Here is a 15,704-nt window from a genome sequence, read left to right as displayed (position 1 = left end):
CTCCTTTCAACGCCACAAAGTTTGCCTAATTCCAAGCTCGGAGTAAATAATTATGCCCATTTTAGTGAAGCCCTATTGGGCAGGGCATCTTCACGAGCTGCTAGACGGGCCTTGACGGCCTGTGATGCATGTCTTGAAGTCACTTCGGAAGCATTTAAGTCAGGGTCACATTAGTCTTTTCCCCTATGCGTTGGGCACTTAAACTATGTCATTTGATGCCTAAACAGTGTTGTTTTACTCAGTCTAAGCCTAATAACATAGTCAGACAATACCGAGAACCCTCATTCTCCAAAAATCACCCCAACTTAGAGTGAAAAGAAGAGGAAAAGTCTACCACTTCTCCCAAGAACAAGCAGGAGTGTACTTCGAAGTTCAGCCTCGAAATCCAATGGATTTCTCTGTAGATTTCGTCACCAGGTATGTGGGATTTCACTAGTGAGTTCCTTTCAGTCATTAGGTCCCTAGAATTCAGTCAGTTCCTCAATTTATCATAAATTGTTCAGACCTAGGGTTTCCATAGTTTGAAGATTTATTATGATTTTTGTTGTTATAGTTCCCATGATCTAAAAATATGATTCTTGGTGATTTAGTGTAATTTGCATGTACAAAATTCAGAACCCTAGCTTGTATCAACTATCAACTCATGAATTATACTTGTTAGGCAGATCAGTCAGAAAATTATGCTTTAGAAATTGAATGCCATAACTTTCAATATATTTATGTGCATTCCCAAATAGCATGTCAACATTTTGAGGTACTCGGTATTTGAGTGCATTTTAGCTTTTCATTCAGTTGGGAGTAGACTTAACACCGAGTTGGACTAGGGTTCAGCGTACCCTCACAGTCCAAGAACTACGTGCCAATGCAGGTTCAGAAGTCCCCTCTGTTGGGCATCAGTTTTTAGTGATCACGCTACAATCATGCCTTTCTACCCCTAGCAAGGTATATTGGGTCCTCTCGATGGGGCATATACATCGGACTCCAGCTTAGCTCACGTGGTTTATGTCGGTTAATAGTAGCTCCCACAGTCATACTCTTATTGCATTAACCATGTTATCAGCATTCACTTCAACATTCAGTTTAGCATATTAGTTACATGATTAGTATTTAGTCATTGCATTTAGTTAATATTTCAATTACACTTCCATACGGTCTATTTCCATATTCATTATTATATTGCTGAGTTATATCATTATTCAGCTTAGTATCTATATTATGCATGTTCAGTATACTCCAAGTAATGATGCATACTTTGTGCTTCATCGTTTTATGATGTAGGTTCAGGCACTCAGCATCCAGATCACGCTTAGTTCGACTCTCAGTTTATATTCAACAATTTCAATGATGTGCCGTTAACTATTGGCACATTTGACGCTCAAAACTAAGGATTAAGGCTAGAATTTTGGTAGTTTTATGTAAATATGATGTGTTTGTTGATGATTGAACAGGTAAAACACTTGGACGTGAAAGATAGAAAAAAGTGAAGTGGAACCAAACATCACGGAGACCCAGATGGGCCGTGGTCATGATGACGAGACGTCTGAGGGCTCGTGAAGCTGAGGCAGTGAAGAAAAGCAAAACTGAGCAACGACCAGGTGAAGACCACGAAGCCCCCAGACGAATCGTGGTCCTCTTGACGGTCCGTCTGAGGGCTCGTGGGAGATAACTAGTGTGGAGTCTTAGGATCTAAGTATTAACTCAAGGCCACCACGGGATCCTACATGAGTCGTGGTGGATTTGACGGGTCGTTGTGTTGCTTGTGATTAAGAGAGAATTTCCAGTGAAGGCTCAACATCACGGAGCACTATATGGACCGTGGTGCCCAAGATGGACTATCTAGGTGCCCGTAAAAGCTCTCAGTGAAGCAAGTCCCACATTGTCTAAGTGTGGGACAACAACTGGTTTCACGAGCCGTCTGACTTGTGACGGGCCATTAAATCATCCGTGAGCCATCCCAACAGATCAGTCCTACTTCGAGTAGGACTCATTTTTTTTACAGCCTACATAATTAATTAGGTTTTATTTTGGAAGGGGGTCGTCATTGTATGAATGAAGCGTAATTTTCCATATTTTTATCTCTGGATTTTATTGATTATTTTTGGATCAAGATCTGGGATTGTGATTAAGTGTTTGAATATCAATCTTTCGTGTGAATTTGCAATTACTGTAAGTGCTTTCTTTTATGCTTTGAATAAAGATTATTGCTTGTTCTCGTGAAAACATGAGTGGCTAAACACCACAATTAGGATTGTGGGAACCATAACGTCAATCTAGCTATGAATTCATAAAATAAGTAAAGTACGACTCAATCACTTATTTATACTTTGTCCTGATTCTAATTATCTATGGAGGAAATTTGTTGGGGCCACTGAAATACATTGACCTTTTATTTAGCTCAGGCAAACAATTTATAAGTGTGGGAAGAAGGTAATGGAGCAAAGCTAATACCATTGTACAAGGCAGTTTCACCATTCATTATTTGATAAATATGAAAAAAGAAAAATGTGATTAAATTTGGAGGAAGAATGACTAGAAATTCAATGGAATGTCTTATAATTGGCCAACAATTCCTGAAAAATTACACTCTTCTAATCATTAGCAAAGAAGTAAGATGAATGTAGCCGGGGATTGGAAGCAACAAGTGTAATACTGATGGGTTTAGTAAGGCCAATATTAGATTCAACTCCAAAGCTTATTGTATTAGAAATGCACATGGTGAATTTGTATTTGCTAAGGCTAAAATATTTATTTTATGTTCTACTTTGGAGGACTAAGTGAAAGCATTTAAATGGGGATTAATGCATTGTCTCAAGCATAACTAACTATCTTTGGCTAGGGAAACTGATTCCCTAATAATCAAGAAGGTATTGAATGGAGTGTGGAAAGTTCCTTCAAATATATCAGTTGATATTAGGGGTATCAAATCAGCGTTGCTAAAGAAAGAAATTTCAATAGTCCATATATTTAGAGATTGGTTGCTAATTTTGCAGGTATAAAGTTTACTAAATTCAATCAAGTACAGGAGTTACCAGCAGAAGCTAGAACAATATTACAAATGGACAAGAATGAAGTGCCCAACATTAGAATAAAGAAAAGCCAGAATAACAAGCATCATTTTGGGGTGATACATCACGATTAAAAAAATACAACCAAGTACACAACAACGAATAACAGAAGAAAAAACATCTTAAACCTACTATAAAGTTAAAAGGAGCAAGGAAGTAATCCCTTGTATGAAGTTTGTAAGGATCATCCTTGGCTTGAGGCAGTCGTATCAGTTCTTCAGAGATCAGCCTGCACAAATTAGGATAATGTTCTATATAAACTTCATCAAAAGGTCGAGCTAAGTGTATGAATTGTAAGAGTGATTTTATCTCGAGTTGCAATGGTCTAAGAAATTGGTGGAGCTGAAGAAGTCTTCATTGATGTTAAATCCATGGCATTCGTGAGAGGCTTGAATGTCCCTGTGGATCTCTCTCAAGCACATCAAAGTTACAATGTCACAACGACTCAAGGATGATCAGCCAGAGCTATCGGAGATGCCTCAGGTCTGATGAGGTTCTTGAATCGATTTGAGAATTGGAGTTGTGGTGTCTATATCAGTTGAACTTGGAATAAGAGTAGGCTAGTTTACTTTTTTTTTTATTTTGGTTGCTTTTGTTGTTCATCTTGTATTCCTAAAATACATAGAACAAAATCTTTGAAGAGCTTGATTAGAAACAACAACGTTTAAAAAACATTTTCAAAACTAGAAAATTAAAATCAGTAGAGTAAATAGAACCAGAAACAGATTAGAAACAATATACAAAATATTTTTCTTGAAAAAGAAAATTGAGGCCACTGAATGCACAATGCCCCCTTAAGGAAATTATTCCCTTCAAGTAAGGTTGGTTAATGGAATATATCCTCCCAGGATAGAACGATCTTACTCACCAGTGTATCGGTATCTAAAACCACGGTGTCAGCGAACCACTCAACGGCAGTAAAATACACTTAGAATACTAGATTTAATAGTAGTAGTAGAAGAAGTCCAGAAAAATTCGTTCAGCTTAAATGAGAGGAAATCCCTCAATTTATAGAAAACAAAGGGTAGTGTGAAAAGGTTCTTATTGTGCCTTACCGGAAAGGTCACAAACCTTTGGAAAAGTCACAATCTTTCAAAAAGGTCACAACCTTTCATAAAAGTCACAACTTTTCATAAAAGTCACAACTCTTCATAAAAGTCGCAACTTTTCATAAATGTCGCAACTTTTCATAAAAGTCACAACTCTTCATAAAAGTCACAACTCTTCATAAAAATCGCAACTCTTCATAAAAATCGCAACTCTTCATTTTCCATACACACATTTTCAAACCCAACAATCCCCCGCATGAATGGAGAATGACTCCAAGACAAAGAAACGAACAAGTATGTGTACTTTACAAGCAAGAATTAGTTGCATCTGGATAAGTAGGTTTCCCCTTGGACTTTTCGTAGTGAACATATGTCGGATATACTTGGTCAATCGGTAGATGCGATATCTTTGAACCGTCGAGCTTTGGTGTATACCTAGACAACTATATGTCACATAATTAACCCTTTACCATTTATGGTTCTTACGGTTGTGTTCGTTTCAGTCATGAACACCTCATGGTTTCATGAGTGTATAGAGAGATGGGCCTTTTATAATAATCCTCTTTGAAGCGACTTACATTTCATACTCACATAGGTGATTTCTAACTGTGTTATCGCGTAGATACACTATTTGGTCAAATCTGCCAAACTTAGCAAATCATTAAAAACTTTAAGTTTTATTAAATCATTAACAAGCCTTAATGTTTAAACCTCGTTCCTGAACATTGTCTTCATCATGAGAATGGATTGAGTTGATTGACAATGTCAAACCGTCAGTCACAACTTTGTTTTTCTCCTTGAATCTAGCTCTTGGGATCTCCAGTCTGCTAGATAGAGTTACCGTCATGATGACTTGTCCTAAGCCGTAAACTCATTCACTTAGATGGTCTTTCAACTTTCTCTCTAGTTAGGCCTTTTTGTAAGTGGATCCGACACATTATCCTTTGACTTTACATAGTCAATTGTGATAATTCCACTAGAGAGTAGTTGTTTTCTAATTGTATTATGTCTATCTCTTATATGACGAGACTTTCTGTCATACATCATGCTTCATGCCCTACCTATTGCATCTTGACTATCAAAGTGTATGCATACTGATGCCAAAGGTTTGGACCAAAGAAGAATATCTATCGAGAAATTTTGGAGTCTTTCGACTTATTCATCGGCCTTATCTAGAGCACCTAGCTCAGAGATCATTGTAGATCTAGCGATACATGTCTTTTTGGAAGATTTTCAAGAGACTGCTCCTCCACCAACAGTAAATACATATCCAATCATGGATTTTACTTCATTTGATCCCGGTGATCCAATTTGCATCACTATATCCTTTCAATACTGTAGGATATTTGTTAATGCAAGACATAGTTTTGAGTATGTTTTCAATACCCCAAAAATCTTTTCATTGTCATCCAATGAGTTTGATTGGAATTATTCGTGAACCAACTCAGTTTATTAATAGCACATGTTATATCTGATCGCGTACACTTTCTGATATACATCATACATCCCAATACTCTAGCATAATCCAATTGTGAGTCACTTTACCTTCATTCTTTTGAAGTGCAAAGCTCACATTATTGGAGTCTTGACAATATTAAAATCCAAATACTTGAACTAGTCAAGTACCTTTTCAATGTAATGAGACCGTGACAATGCTAAACATCTTGGAGTTCTAAGGATTCTTATACCTAAGATCACATCAGCAACTCCACGATCTTTCATATCAAAGTTGCTTTTTAGCATATGTTTAGGAGCATTTATGTCATTAGTGTCTCTACTGATGATCAACATATCACCAATATACAAACAAACAATGACCTTGTGATTTTAATGTAAACACATTTATCACTTCCATCATTCTTAAATCCATTTACCAACATAGTTTGGTCAAATTTCTTATGTCACTGTTTGGGTGCTTGTTTTAGTCCATAAAGTGACTTAACAAGTTCACACACTTTCTTTTCTTTACCAGGAACCACAAAACCCTCGGGTTGTTCCATGTAAATTTCTTCCTCCAATTCTCTATTTATGAAAATTATTTTCACATTCATTTGATGAATTTGGAGGCCATATACCGCAGCTAATGCAATTAACATCCTAATGAATGTAATTCTAGTTACTAGCGAGTATGCGTCAACAAAATCAAAACCTTATTTTTGTCTACAACCTTGACAAAAAGTCTTGCTTTTTATTTGTCAATAGTTCCATCGACTTTCATTTTCCTTCTGAAGATTCACTTTGAACCCAAAGGTTTATTTTCTGGAAGAAAATCAATTAACTTCCAATATGGTTGCTCAAGATTGAATCAATCTCACTATTGACACCATATTTCCAAAAGGATGAGTCTACAGAAGACACAAGAAATGTTACAAAATCATATTCGAAGGAAGTTTATTACGCCTCTGAATCTCTTTATTAAGTACATTCTCCTTTTTTCATTCCAAGGTCTTTTAGACCCTTCACTAGACTACTCAAGTCTAATTTTACAGTCCAAGTCATAGGTCCTATTTTAATCCTTTTAGGAATAGGAACTCGGACTTTGGCTAGACACCCCCACACTTTGAAATATTTCAAGTTGGATTTCCTTCCATTTCTCATATGGAATAGATTGTGTCCTGAACAAACAAAATTTTTTATTGCTTTGTTTCTGAAAAGACAATTTTTTGTTATTCCCTTTTGTTGTAAGGATAGCTTCTTCACACAAGTTTTGTGGTAAACCTGAACTTATAAGTAATGTAGCCATCATTTTCTCCAAAGTTATTTTTTTTTCCATTCTGCAATTCCATTAGATTGAGGTGAATATGGAAGTAGTTGATGGATAAATCCACTTTCTAAACATATTTCTGCAAAAGGAGATTTATATTCTCCATCCCTATCTATCACTTCTTATCTTTTTCCCAACTGTTTTTCAACTTCAATATTATATTGTCTAGACATTCCTATTGCTTCATCCTTACCATTCAGCAAATAGACATAGTCGTTTCTAATGCAATTGTAAATGAAAGTTATGAGATACATTTTCCCCCTACGAGATAGTGTTGACTTCATATCACAAATGTCAGTGTAAATCAACTCTAAGGGATTAGAATTCCTTTCAACATATTTATAAGAATGCTCAGCATACTTAGATTCCACACGAACTTGACATTTTTATTTATTGCACTCAAAGTTAAACAAAACTTCTAAGTTGATCAATTTTCCTTACAAGGTTTTGTAATTGACATGCCCCAAGTGTTCATGTCACAAATAGTTTGACTCAAGCAAGTAAAAACAAATAAAAATATTGAGTTTAAAAAGCTCTCAGCGAGGTAGCTTTTCTCACAAATATTTTGTTCCTCTTTCTTACAATTTTGTGTGATACAAACATTGTTTAGAGTCATCACCTTGTCACATGTCCTTTTCGGAAGGACCTTTCCATAACTTTCAATTTGATTGTTATAGAACTACCCATGAACAAAGTTTCATCAGGTCCAATAAAGGCAATATAGTCCAAATACTTTCTTTTACAAAACATGACAAATGACTATTCACCAATATTCATGTCTATACAAATAGTTATATTTAATAGACATATCTTTTCATGAAAAAATCACAACATTTAAAGTGACACTTTTTTCATAAAAGAACTCAATCATTTTGAACAAGTATACATATAATTTGGTAGTTTCATACTAGTCATACCATATACTAGTAAACGAGAAACTCAACGACCACAATATCAAATATACTCCAAGAATTTTGTGGGTCTAACATAATACAAAAGTATCATCGAATTTCATATCTTGTGCTCTAAATTTAAATTAGAGACTAAGTCTAATTTTATCTTTGGCATAAGCAAAGAACCCCCCACATTTTAAATATGATCTCAAAAATATTTTTCAAGTATTTAAAAATAGTTTTTCCACATATTTTTTTTCCTCATTCTATCAAAGTGTCATTTGCAACATGAAATCACTTTTGAAAATATTACTCTATAAAAGAATTATAGTGCTTTAATTTCATTTGACAATTTTTACACAATGTCAAAGTTCATTCCATAGAGGCACAAAATCACAAACTCTAATTCACTAGTATTTTTCATCTATCACAAATAGACATACCACTTAGTATTTAAATTACTAAAAATAAATACAAAAAATAAAATTGTACAATTTGTTTCTATATAACAGTGAAGTTTATAGAAAATCAAAAGTACAACACTGACTTATTTTATGTGAAGTTTTCATATTCTTCAAACCAATTGCATAGTCTAATTTATCCAGAGTAGAAAACTACAAAAGTTTTTAGTCTACAAAAATCATACACAATCAAACTTCACATGGAGTACAAAACTACAAAAGTTTTTTTTTTCAGTCTCCAAGCAGAATTGAACATATTCATAGATTATCACATAGATATGCTTTTCTTTTCAAATAGCCTTCCAACTATAACATTTTGACATACTATTTTATCAAACAACAATGTGCATCTCTCATTCTGCACACTGAAGAATTTTAAAGGCAACGCTATTTGCCAAGGAAAATTCATGCATAAAAACATATGGTTTGCAGATCTTTTTCTAAAGATATACATGATAAATATCAAAACTGTTAACTTTAGAAACTATTTTCCTCCTTAGATAAATAATAAGAAGGTTACCTGGTGTAATCTTTAACTCAAATACCACAAATTCTTCTAGTACATTCTCACTTCGACCTTGCTAAACAAAACACCGAATTCTGGAGAAGTAATGCATTAATCTTCTACTTCAATGATATGTTTCTCTCAATCAGTAGAATACAAGAAATACCAACAATATAATAATTTCTTTAAGATTATTGTTCATCTTTTATTCCTAAGATACTTACAACAAAAACTTTGAAGAACTTGATTAGAAACAACAAAGTTTAAAGAATATTTTCAAAACTAGAAAATTAAAACCAGTAGAGAAAATAGAACCAGAAATAGATTAGAAACAATATACAAAATATTTTTCTTAAAGAAGAAAATCGAGCCCACTGAATGCACAGTGTCTCCTTAAGGAAATTATTCCACTCAAGTACCCAAGGTTAATGGAATATATCCTCCCAAGATAGAACGATCTTACTCACCGGTATATCGGTACCTAAAACTACGGTGTCAGCGAACAACTCAACGACAGTAAAGTACACTTAGAATACTGATAGTAGTAGTAGAAGAAGTTCAGAAAAATTTGTTCAACTTAAATGAGAGGAAATCCCTCAATTTATAGAAAACAAAGGGTAGTGTGAAAATGTTCTTATTATGCCTTACCAGAAAGGTCACAAACCTTTAGAAAAGTCACAATCTTTCGGAAAGGTCACAACTTTTCATAAAAGTCGCAACTCTTCATAAAAGTCGCAACTCTTCATTTTCCATTCACACCTTTTAAAACCCAACAGTCCCCCACATGAATGGAGAATGACTCCAAGACAAAGAAACGGACAAGTATGTGTACTTTACAAGCAAGAATTAATTGCATCTGGATAAGTAGGTTTCTCCTTGGACTTTCCGTAGTGAACATATGTCGAATATACTTGGTCAATTGGTAAATGCGATATCTTTGAACCGTCGAGCTTTGATGTATATCTAGACAACCATATGTCACACAATTAACCCTTTCCATATATGATTCTTACGATTGTTTCCGTTTCAGCCATGAACACCTCCTGGTTTCATGAGTGTATAGAGAGATGGGTTTTTGATAATCATCCTCTTTGAAGCGGCTTACACTTCACACTCACATAGGTGCTTTCTAACCGTGTTATCGCGTAGATACACTATTTGGTCAAATCTGCCAAACTTAGCAAATCATTAAAAACTTTAAGCTTTATTAACTCATTAACAAGCCTTAATGTTGAAGAGAAAAATATTACAAAACATGCTCCTTTGAAAAAAGGAAAGAAAAAGATTTTAACCCATCACTAATATGGAAGGCATTTCCACCGCCCCTTACTTATCACTAAGCTGCCAATTTTGTTAATATAATATATATATATATATAAATTTTTAGGGCAGTGTACGGAAAAGTTAGTGGGTCCCACCTAGCTTCGCCTCTGCTTGTAATTATGCATATGTCAACTCTTACTTTGTAGATGATGGTGAGAGAAGCACTAAATTCTGCCCTTGATGAGGAAATGACAGCTGATCCTAGAATATTTTTAATGGGCGAAGAGGTAACAATCAATTTGCTTCCCTATTATTTGAATTTTGACGGTGTGGTGCTTAATTACCTTTTTGAACCATTCAGGTTGGGGAATACCAAGGTGCTTACAAGGTTAGAATTTCTAACATTGAGGTTACTCGCCCCTACAGTGCGGTAGTGAAATTGTTTTCTCCTCTCTTTTGGCAGGTCTCTAAAGGACTCTTGCACAAGTATGGCCCTGACAGGGTTGTTGATACCCCAATTACTGAGGTTGTCTTTTCATTCATCATCAATGTGCTATAATAACTTTGCATTCTCTCTTAGCCATCAGTCGTTATATCTTAAGCTTTGGTTTCCTCATTAAAAGTGTAGCTTCTTGTTTCTCATTGAGCAGGCTGGGTTTACTGGACTTGCTACGGGAGCCGCATATTATGGACTTAGGCCTGTCTTAGAGTTCATGACCTTTAACTTTGCCATGCAGGTAAGATATAACTTCGCTTTCTCAAACTTCTTCGTGTTACCTTTTGTCACATGTTGGAATGGTTGCTATGATGCTCATAATGATACTTATAACATTAACGGTGTATAGAGACCAGTTTTATATGGCTTAGGTAATGTGTTAAGCTTTTACTTCCTCCCGTAGAAATTCCATCATAAGCTGTCTATTTATGTAGTTATCAAAATTAGGTCTGCTTTTCAATTCTTAGTAAGCTTTGTTCTCCATATATAGCTTAACAAGGGTGAACAAGCAGGAGTTGTTGCAGATAAAAAGAACTGAGCATATTATTCAAGCATGCAATCTGTTCACAACTAACTAATTTGTGCTTCGCCCTATTTTTTAACAATTCAAGCCTGTTGACTGGTCTCTTAAATAGGTGTTCTAGTTTTTTGCCACCATACTTAGTGGAGAAGCCTTTTTTGTTTTGTTTTTCTACATGGATTTCCCGTGAAATGTTCTGAAATCAGCAGAGCAGTATACCAATATACTTATAGTCAACCCTACAGCCTATATGTGGTATTCAGCTGCAGGTAATAGGATTTTACATATCTTGAAACGACGAGATGAAAAGAAATTCAGGGCTCCTTTGTTTTCTGAAACCATGCTTGTAATCATCAGACAGGATAACTTACACCTGTCTTGGGTGTCATTTCAGAGGAGCTACTTGACGTGCACCATACCCATCCACAAAGGCGGACCCATACCTTTAGGAGGTGGTGCACCTGCACCCGTTAGCCTCGGGAAAAATCATATGTATGTCTATTTTGAAAAACTCATGGAAACTAGGATATAATGAACAATGCACCCATGAGAAGCTTAGGAGTGCCCTTGTGCTGCTGGTACAAGCTAGAGGAACCACCCATGAGACCACCATACAGATCCAGTCATTCTGGGATCAGCGCGGGAGTGCTGCATATTAGCTGATTCTGTAGGTCTTTGGGATAAAGACAGAAAACTATAACATTAAGGTTTCAGAGTAATTCCATTGAGATGGCATTGTTCATTTGTTTATCATGGTATTTTCTGCTGCTGAGACCTTTTGTGTAGACATTTGATCAGTGGAAAAAGATAATTAAAGGAGATAGTATTTCAATTTGATGACTTTACTAGAATACGACCCTACAGCTCTCACCTTTGTAATGGAACTTTCGTTTGATTTCTTTTCGAGACATTTATTTTTGTTACGGCACAAAAACCACTTTCCCTTCCTAATCTGCATCTTTCTTTTGAAATTAAATGCTGAATTCTGTGGAGATATTAGGAGTTCTGATGTGTTCTTGCAGGCAATAGACCATCTGGTTAACTCTGCTGCCAAAACACACTACATGTCTGGTGGGAATATTAGTGTTCCTATTGTTTTCCGAGGACCGAATGGTGCTGCTCTAGGTGTTGGTGCTCAGCACTCTCAGGTATCTTGTATCAGTTTTCTGGTGGTATTTCTTTTTAAGGAAAGAGCTGTCATGAGCAAAGATTCATGTGAAAGCACCAGCATATACCAAGGTCCACTCTTGGAAGAAGACAAAGCAGGGTGTGGATATCAGAGAAGTTCTTATGCTGTTCTAAATTAAGATCACATGTGTGTACGTAATCTATAATAAGAAAAAACCTGGCTGAACTGGATGATGCTTTGAGTAAAAAAATTCAGTAGCTATTGCTGGCAGTATCAGGTTGTCGGGATTATGCATCTAGTATAAGTTGACCGGTAGCCGTCGTTGAGGGTCTTTTGATTATTAGAGTTGTGCCTTGCTGTTTAAATGTGATTGAAAACAACACGAGGTATTGTTGTCTGTACCATTTATTAGCTGCTCATTGCACAACTTGCAGAAAGCTTGAAAGTTGCATGCTTCAACTACTCACAGATTTCATGCTCACTGGTGTGTTTTATCAGGCTGTAGATTGAGAAATAACCGATATTCAACAAATAAATCTCTCTCAAATATGATATGCATTATCCTTTGTTGGTCACGAGAAGATGATTGTCAGTTTATCAGTACGAAATGCATTTTGAGAAATCTATATCTCAGAAAATATTAGAACTCAAACTTGTCATATGATGATCAATATGCAGTGTTATGCTCCATGGTATGGGTCTGTCCCTGGCTTGAAAGTTGTGGCGCCATATTCATCTGAAGATGCGAGAGGACTTCTAAAAGCAGCTATCAGAGATCCTGATCCAGTTGTTTTTCTTGAGAATGAGTTATTGTAAGTATGATACGATTTTGAGAATTGTGGTAAACAATCTCTAAACACCTTGGTATAAGGATAACATACCCCCCGTGTAATCCCACAAGTGGGGTCTGGGAGGATAGTGTGTATGCAACCTTACCCCTACCTTGAGAAAAGGTAGAGTTCTTTCTAATAGACCCTCGGCTCAAGTAAAATATAACAACAATCAAGTTTGTAAGTAAATATAGCAATGAAGAAGCTAAACTGAAAAACAATGGAGAAGAGAACCGTAGCAACAACAAATAATATGATAACCAAAGCCAAGAAGACAACATGTAATGCTAAAATCGAAGAATAAGATAGTAGGGGAGTAAATTTTGGTAAATCAATTTTCAGGTATGGCGAGTCTTTTCCTGTGTCGGAAGAAGTTCTTGATCCAAGCTTTACTCTTCCCATAGGGAAAGCAAAGGTATGCTCCCAGACAATCTTTACTTTTTCGGAATTGTTTGCATCCGTTCTTACAGTTTGTGATGCTTTTTCTTTTATGTACAATAGATAGAGAAAGAGGGAAGAGATGTGACAATTACAGCATTCTCACGGATGGTTGGCTATGCTCTCAAGGTTTATGTGTGCATATTTCCCTACATTCCAATAATGAGTATACATGCAATGAAGAGTTTGGTTAATCACATTACAGTTTCATTCTCTTTAATTTGTCAACATTTGTTGCTCAGGCTGCAGAGAAGCTTGCGAAGGAGGATATTAATGCTGAGGTAAATTAGTTCCAACGGAGCTCTTTCTCTTCCCTTTCCGCAACATGGTTACCTCAACTCCTTGATTTGAAATGTAGCTGTTGGCTTGTTTGTGTACTCTTTGCCATAACGGTTGGTTTTGATGTATTTCAATCTTACAGATCATTAATATTAGGTCAATTAGGCCATTAGACAGATCTTCCATCAATGCTTCGGTGAGAAAAACTAACAGGCTGGTTACTGTGGAAGAAGGATTTCCTCAACATGGCGTCGGTGCTGAAATCTGGTTTGTGTTTCAAACTGTATTGAAAATTACTGAAGTTAATGTTAGCTGTTTGGAACATCTAAAGGATCAATCTTTAAACTAAACTTGTGCCTTTGGTTGTCATATATAGTGCTTCAGTTGTCGAGGAAATATTTGAGTACCTCGACGCCCCAGTTGAAAGGATTACTGGTGCAGATGTTCCAATGCCTTATGCTGCCAATCTTGAAAGGATGGCTCTTCCACAGGTCTCTTCTCTGTAATATTTATGTTCCAGCTTACATTATTATAGAAGTCTTTGGGCTTTTGATCTCAATCATCTATATAAAGAATTTTATTTCGTTGCTAACCAGAAGCCATTAAAATAATCGAATCAGATGTTAGTTCGGATTGACTTAATTTCTTCCGGTGATGATGGAATCGTGCAGGTTGAAGCCATTGTTCGAGCAGCCAAGAGGGTGTGTTACAGATTTATTCCCAAGGCAGCTGCTGTTTGAGTTTTGTAATCTCCACCTACTTGTATGCTTTTATTTGTAAAATAAATGTGGAGATGTTCACCGTAGTCAATTTGGGCTTTTTATTGCTCGAGAGGAATTCTACTAGAGCAGCTTCACATATAGTAAACATAAAAATCAAAATCATATTTGTATGTTATAACTATAGTTTGTTTAATTGCATTCCATTATGTTTGTTATGGAGTATCATATTGTATAACTCGCTGGCTCTTTTTCATATTTGTATAATTTTGCATTCAGCCTCTCGTTTGTATATTTGTATAAGTCATTGGCTGTCTCTCAATTTAATTTTATGTGTTTGTATATCTGCATAAAATTTGAATTTGTATACAGTTGAATCGAAATAAAACGTTTGTATATTAAATCCTTGTCTCTCTCGCTTTATACAAACATAAATTATACATTGTATTTTGTATAATCTGTGTTCGTATAAAGCGAGAAAGAGAGGCAAAAGAGAACTAGGCAGGGGAAGATTTGTATTGTATAATTATAAGTGTAGAACGAAAATATATGTATTTGCATGTGTATATATAATTTTCTCTCGCTTTATACAAAAATTTATACAAACAGAAAAACAATTTATACATTTGTGTTAGTATAAAGTGAGAGAGGCGAGGGAGAGTGGCAAGCGAGAATTTCAGTGAGAGAGGCGACAATTTATTACGGGGTATAATTAAATCAAATTATGATTATAGAATTTAATTTGAATTAATAGTTTGGTATTACATACAATTTTTTAATTCTAGTATAATATAAAGAAATATTGGACTAAGAATAATGTTTGTGGGAAATGCCCTATTGGACATAATATTCTAGAGATCTGGATTCAACGAATATGAGGAAGCTAGGTATGGCAATGGGGCGGGTTGAGTTTAACCCGCATACTTTTTAGGGAAAAAGAACAAATATATTCTCGAACTATTATAAATGGTATCTAAATACCCTTTGTTATACTTTTAGGACACCCTTTGGACTAATGGAGGGACACATGTCTCCATCCAAATGATTTTCTGAATTTAATTTAATTTTAGTATTTTACCTTTAATTAAAAAAGGAAAAATTGTATATAATAACAAACTATTAATTCAAATTAAATGCTATAAATATACTTTGATTTAATTGTACCCTATAGCAAACTATTGCTATTTTCACCACTCTCTCTGGTGGAATCTCGCTCGCCACTCTCGTTTGGTGGCAGTCTCGCTCGCCTCTCTCGCTTTTGTACAAACACAAATGTATGAAATGTGTTTGTGT

At 35.5% G+C, this 15,704-nt stretch overlaps 1 protein-coding gene across 1 annotated transcript; it reads left to right on the top strand.

Annotated features, from left to right (window-relative positions):
* Positions 1-3,497: 3,497 nt before the first annotated feature.
* On the top strand, positions 3,498-14,735 carry LOC125868695 (pyruvate dehydrogenase E1 component subunit beta-1, mitochondrial-like). The gene is made up of 13 exons (XM_049549287.1): positions 3,498-3,548; positions 10,207-10,287; positions 10,362-10,388; positions 10,464-10,526; positions 10,651-10,737; positions 12,039-12,164; positions 12,824-12,957; positions 13,318-13,390; positions 13,477-13,542; positions 13,656-13,694; positions 13,835-13,959; positions 14,069-14,183; positions 14,364-14,735. Exons 1-13 carry the CDS (start codon positions 3,498-3,500, stop codon positions 14,430-14,432), a joined length of 1,056 nt encoding a protein of 351 aa, XP_049405244.1. The 3' UTR covers positions 14,433-14,735.
* The last annotated feature ends 969 nt before the right edge of the window (positions 14,736-15,704 follow it).

This window comes from Solanum stenotomum, chromosome 6, assembly GCF_019186545.1.
Source record: "Solanum stenotomum isolate F172 chromosome 6, ASM1918654v1, whole genome shotgun sequence".
Classification (NCBI taxonomy): domain Eukaryota; kingdom Viridiplantae; phylum Streptophyta; class Magnoliopsida; order Solanales; family Solanaceae; genus Solanum; species Solanum stenotomum.
The sequence above is the reverse complement of the archived record's forward strand: the minus strand, read 5'-3'. Positions and strand labels throughout refer to the sequence as shown.

Coding starts and splice junctions, on each gene's coding strand:
- LOC125868695 (XM_049549287.1), top strand. CDS start 3,498: ATGTCACAACGACTCAAGGATGATCAGCCAGAGCTATCGGAGATGCCT. Junction 10,527..10,650: donor TTGATACCCCAATTACTGAG/GTTGTCTTTTCA, acceptor CTCATTGAGCAG/GCTGGGTTTACTGGACTTGC. Junction 13,543..13,655: donor TGGTTGGCTATGCTCTCAAG/GTTTATGTGTGC, acceptor TTTGTTGCTCAG/GCTGCAGAGAAGCTTGCGAA.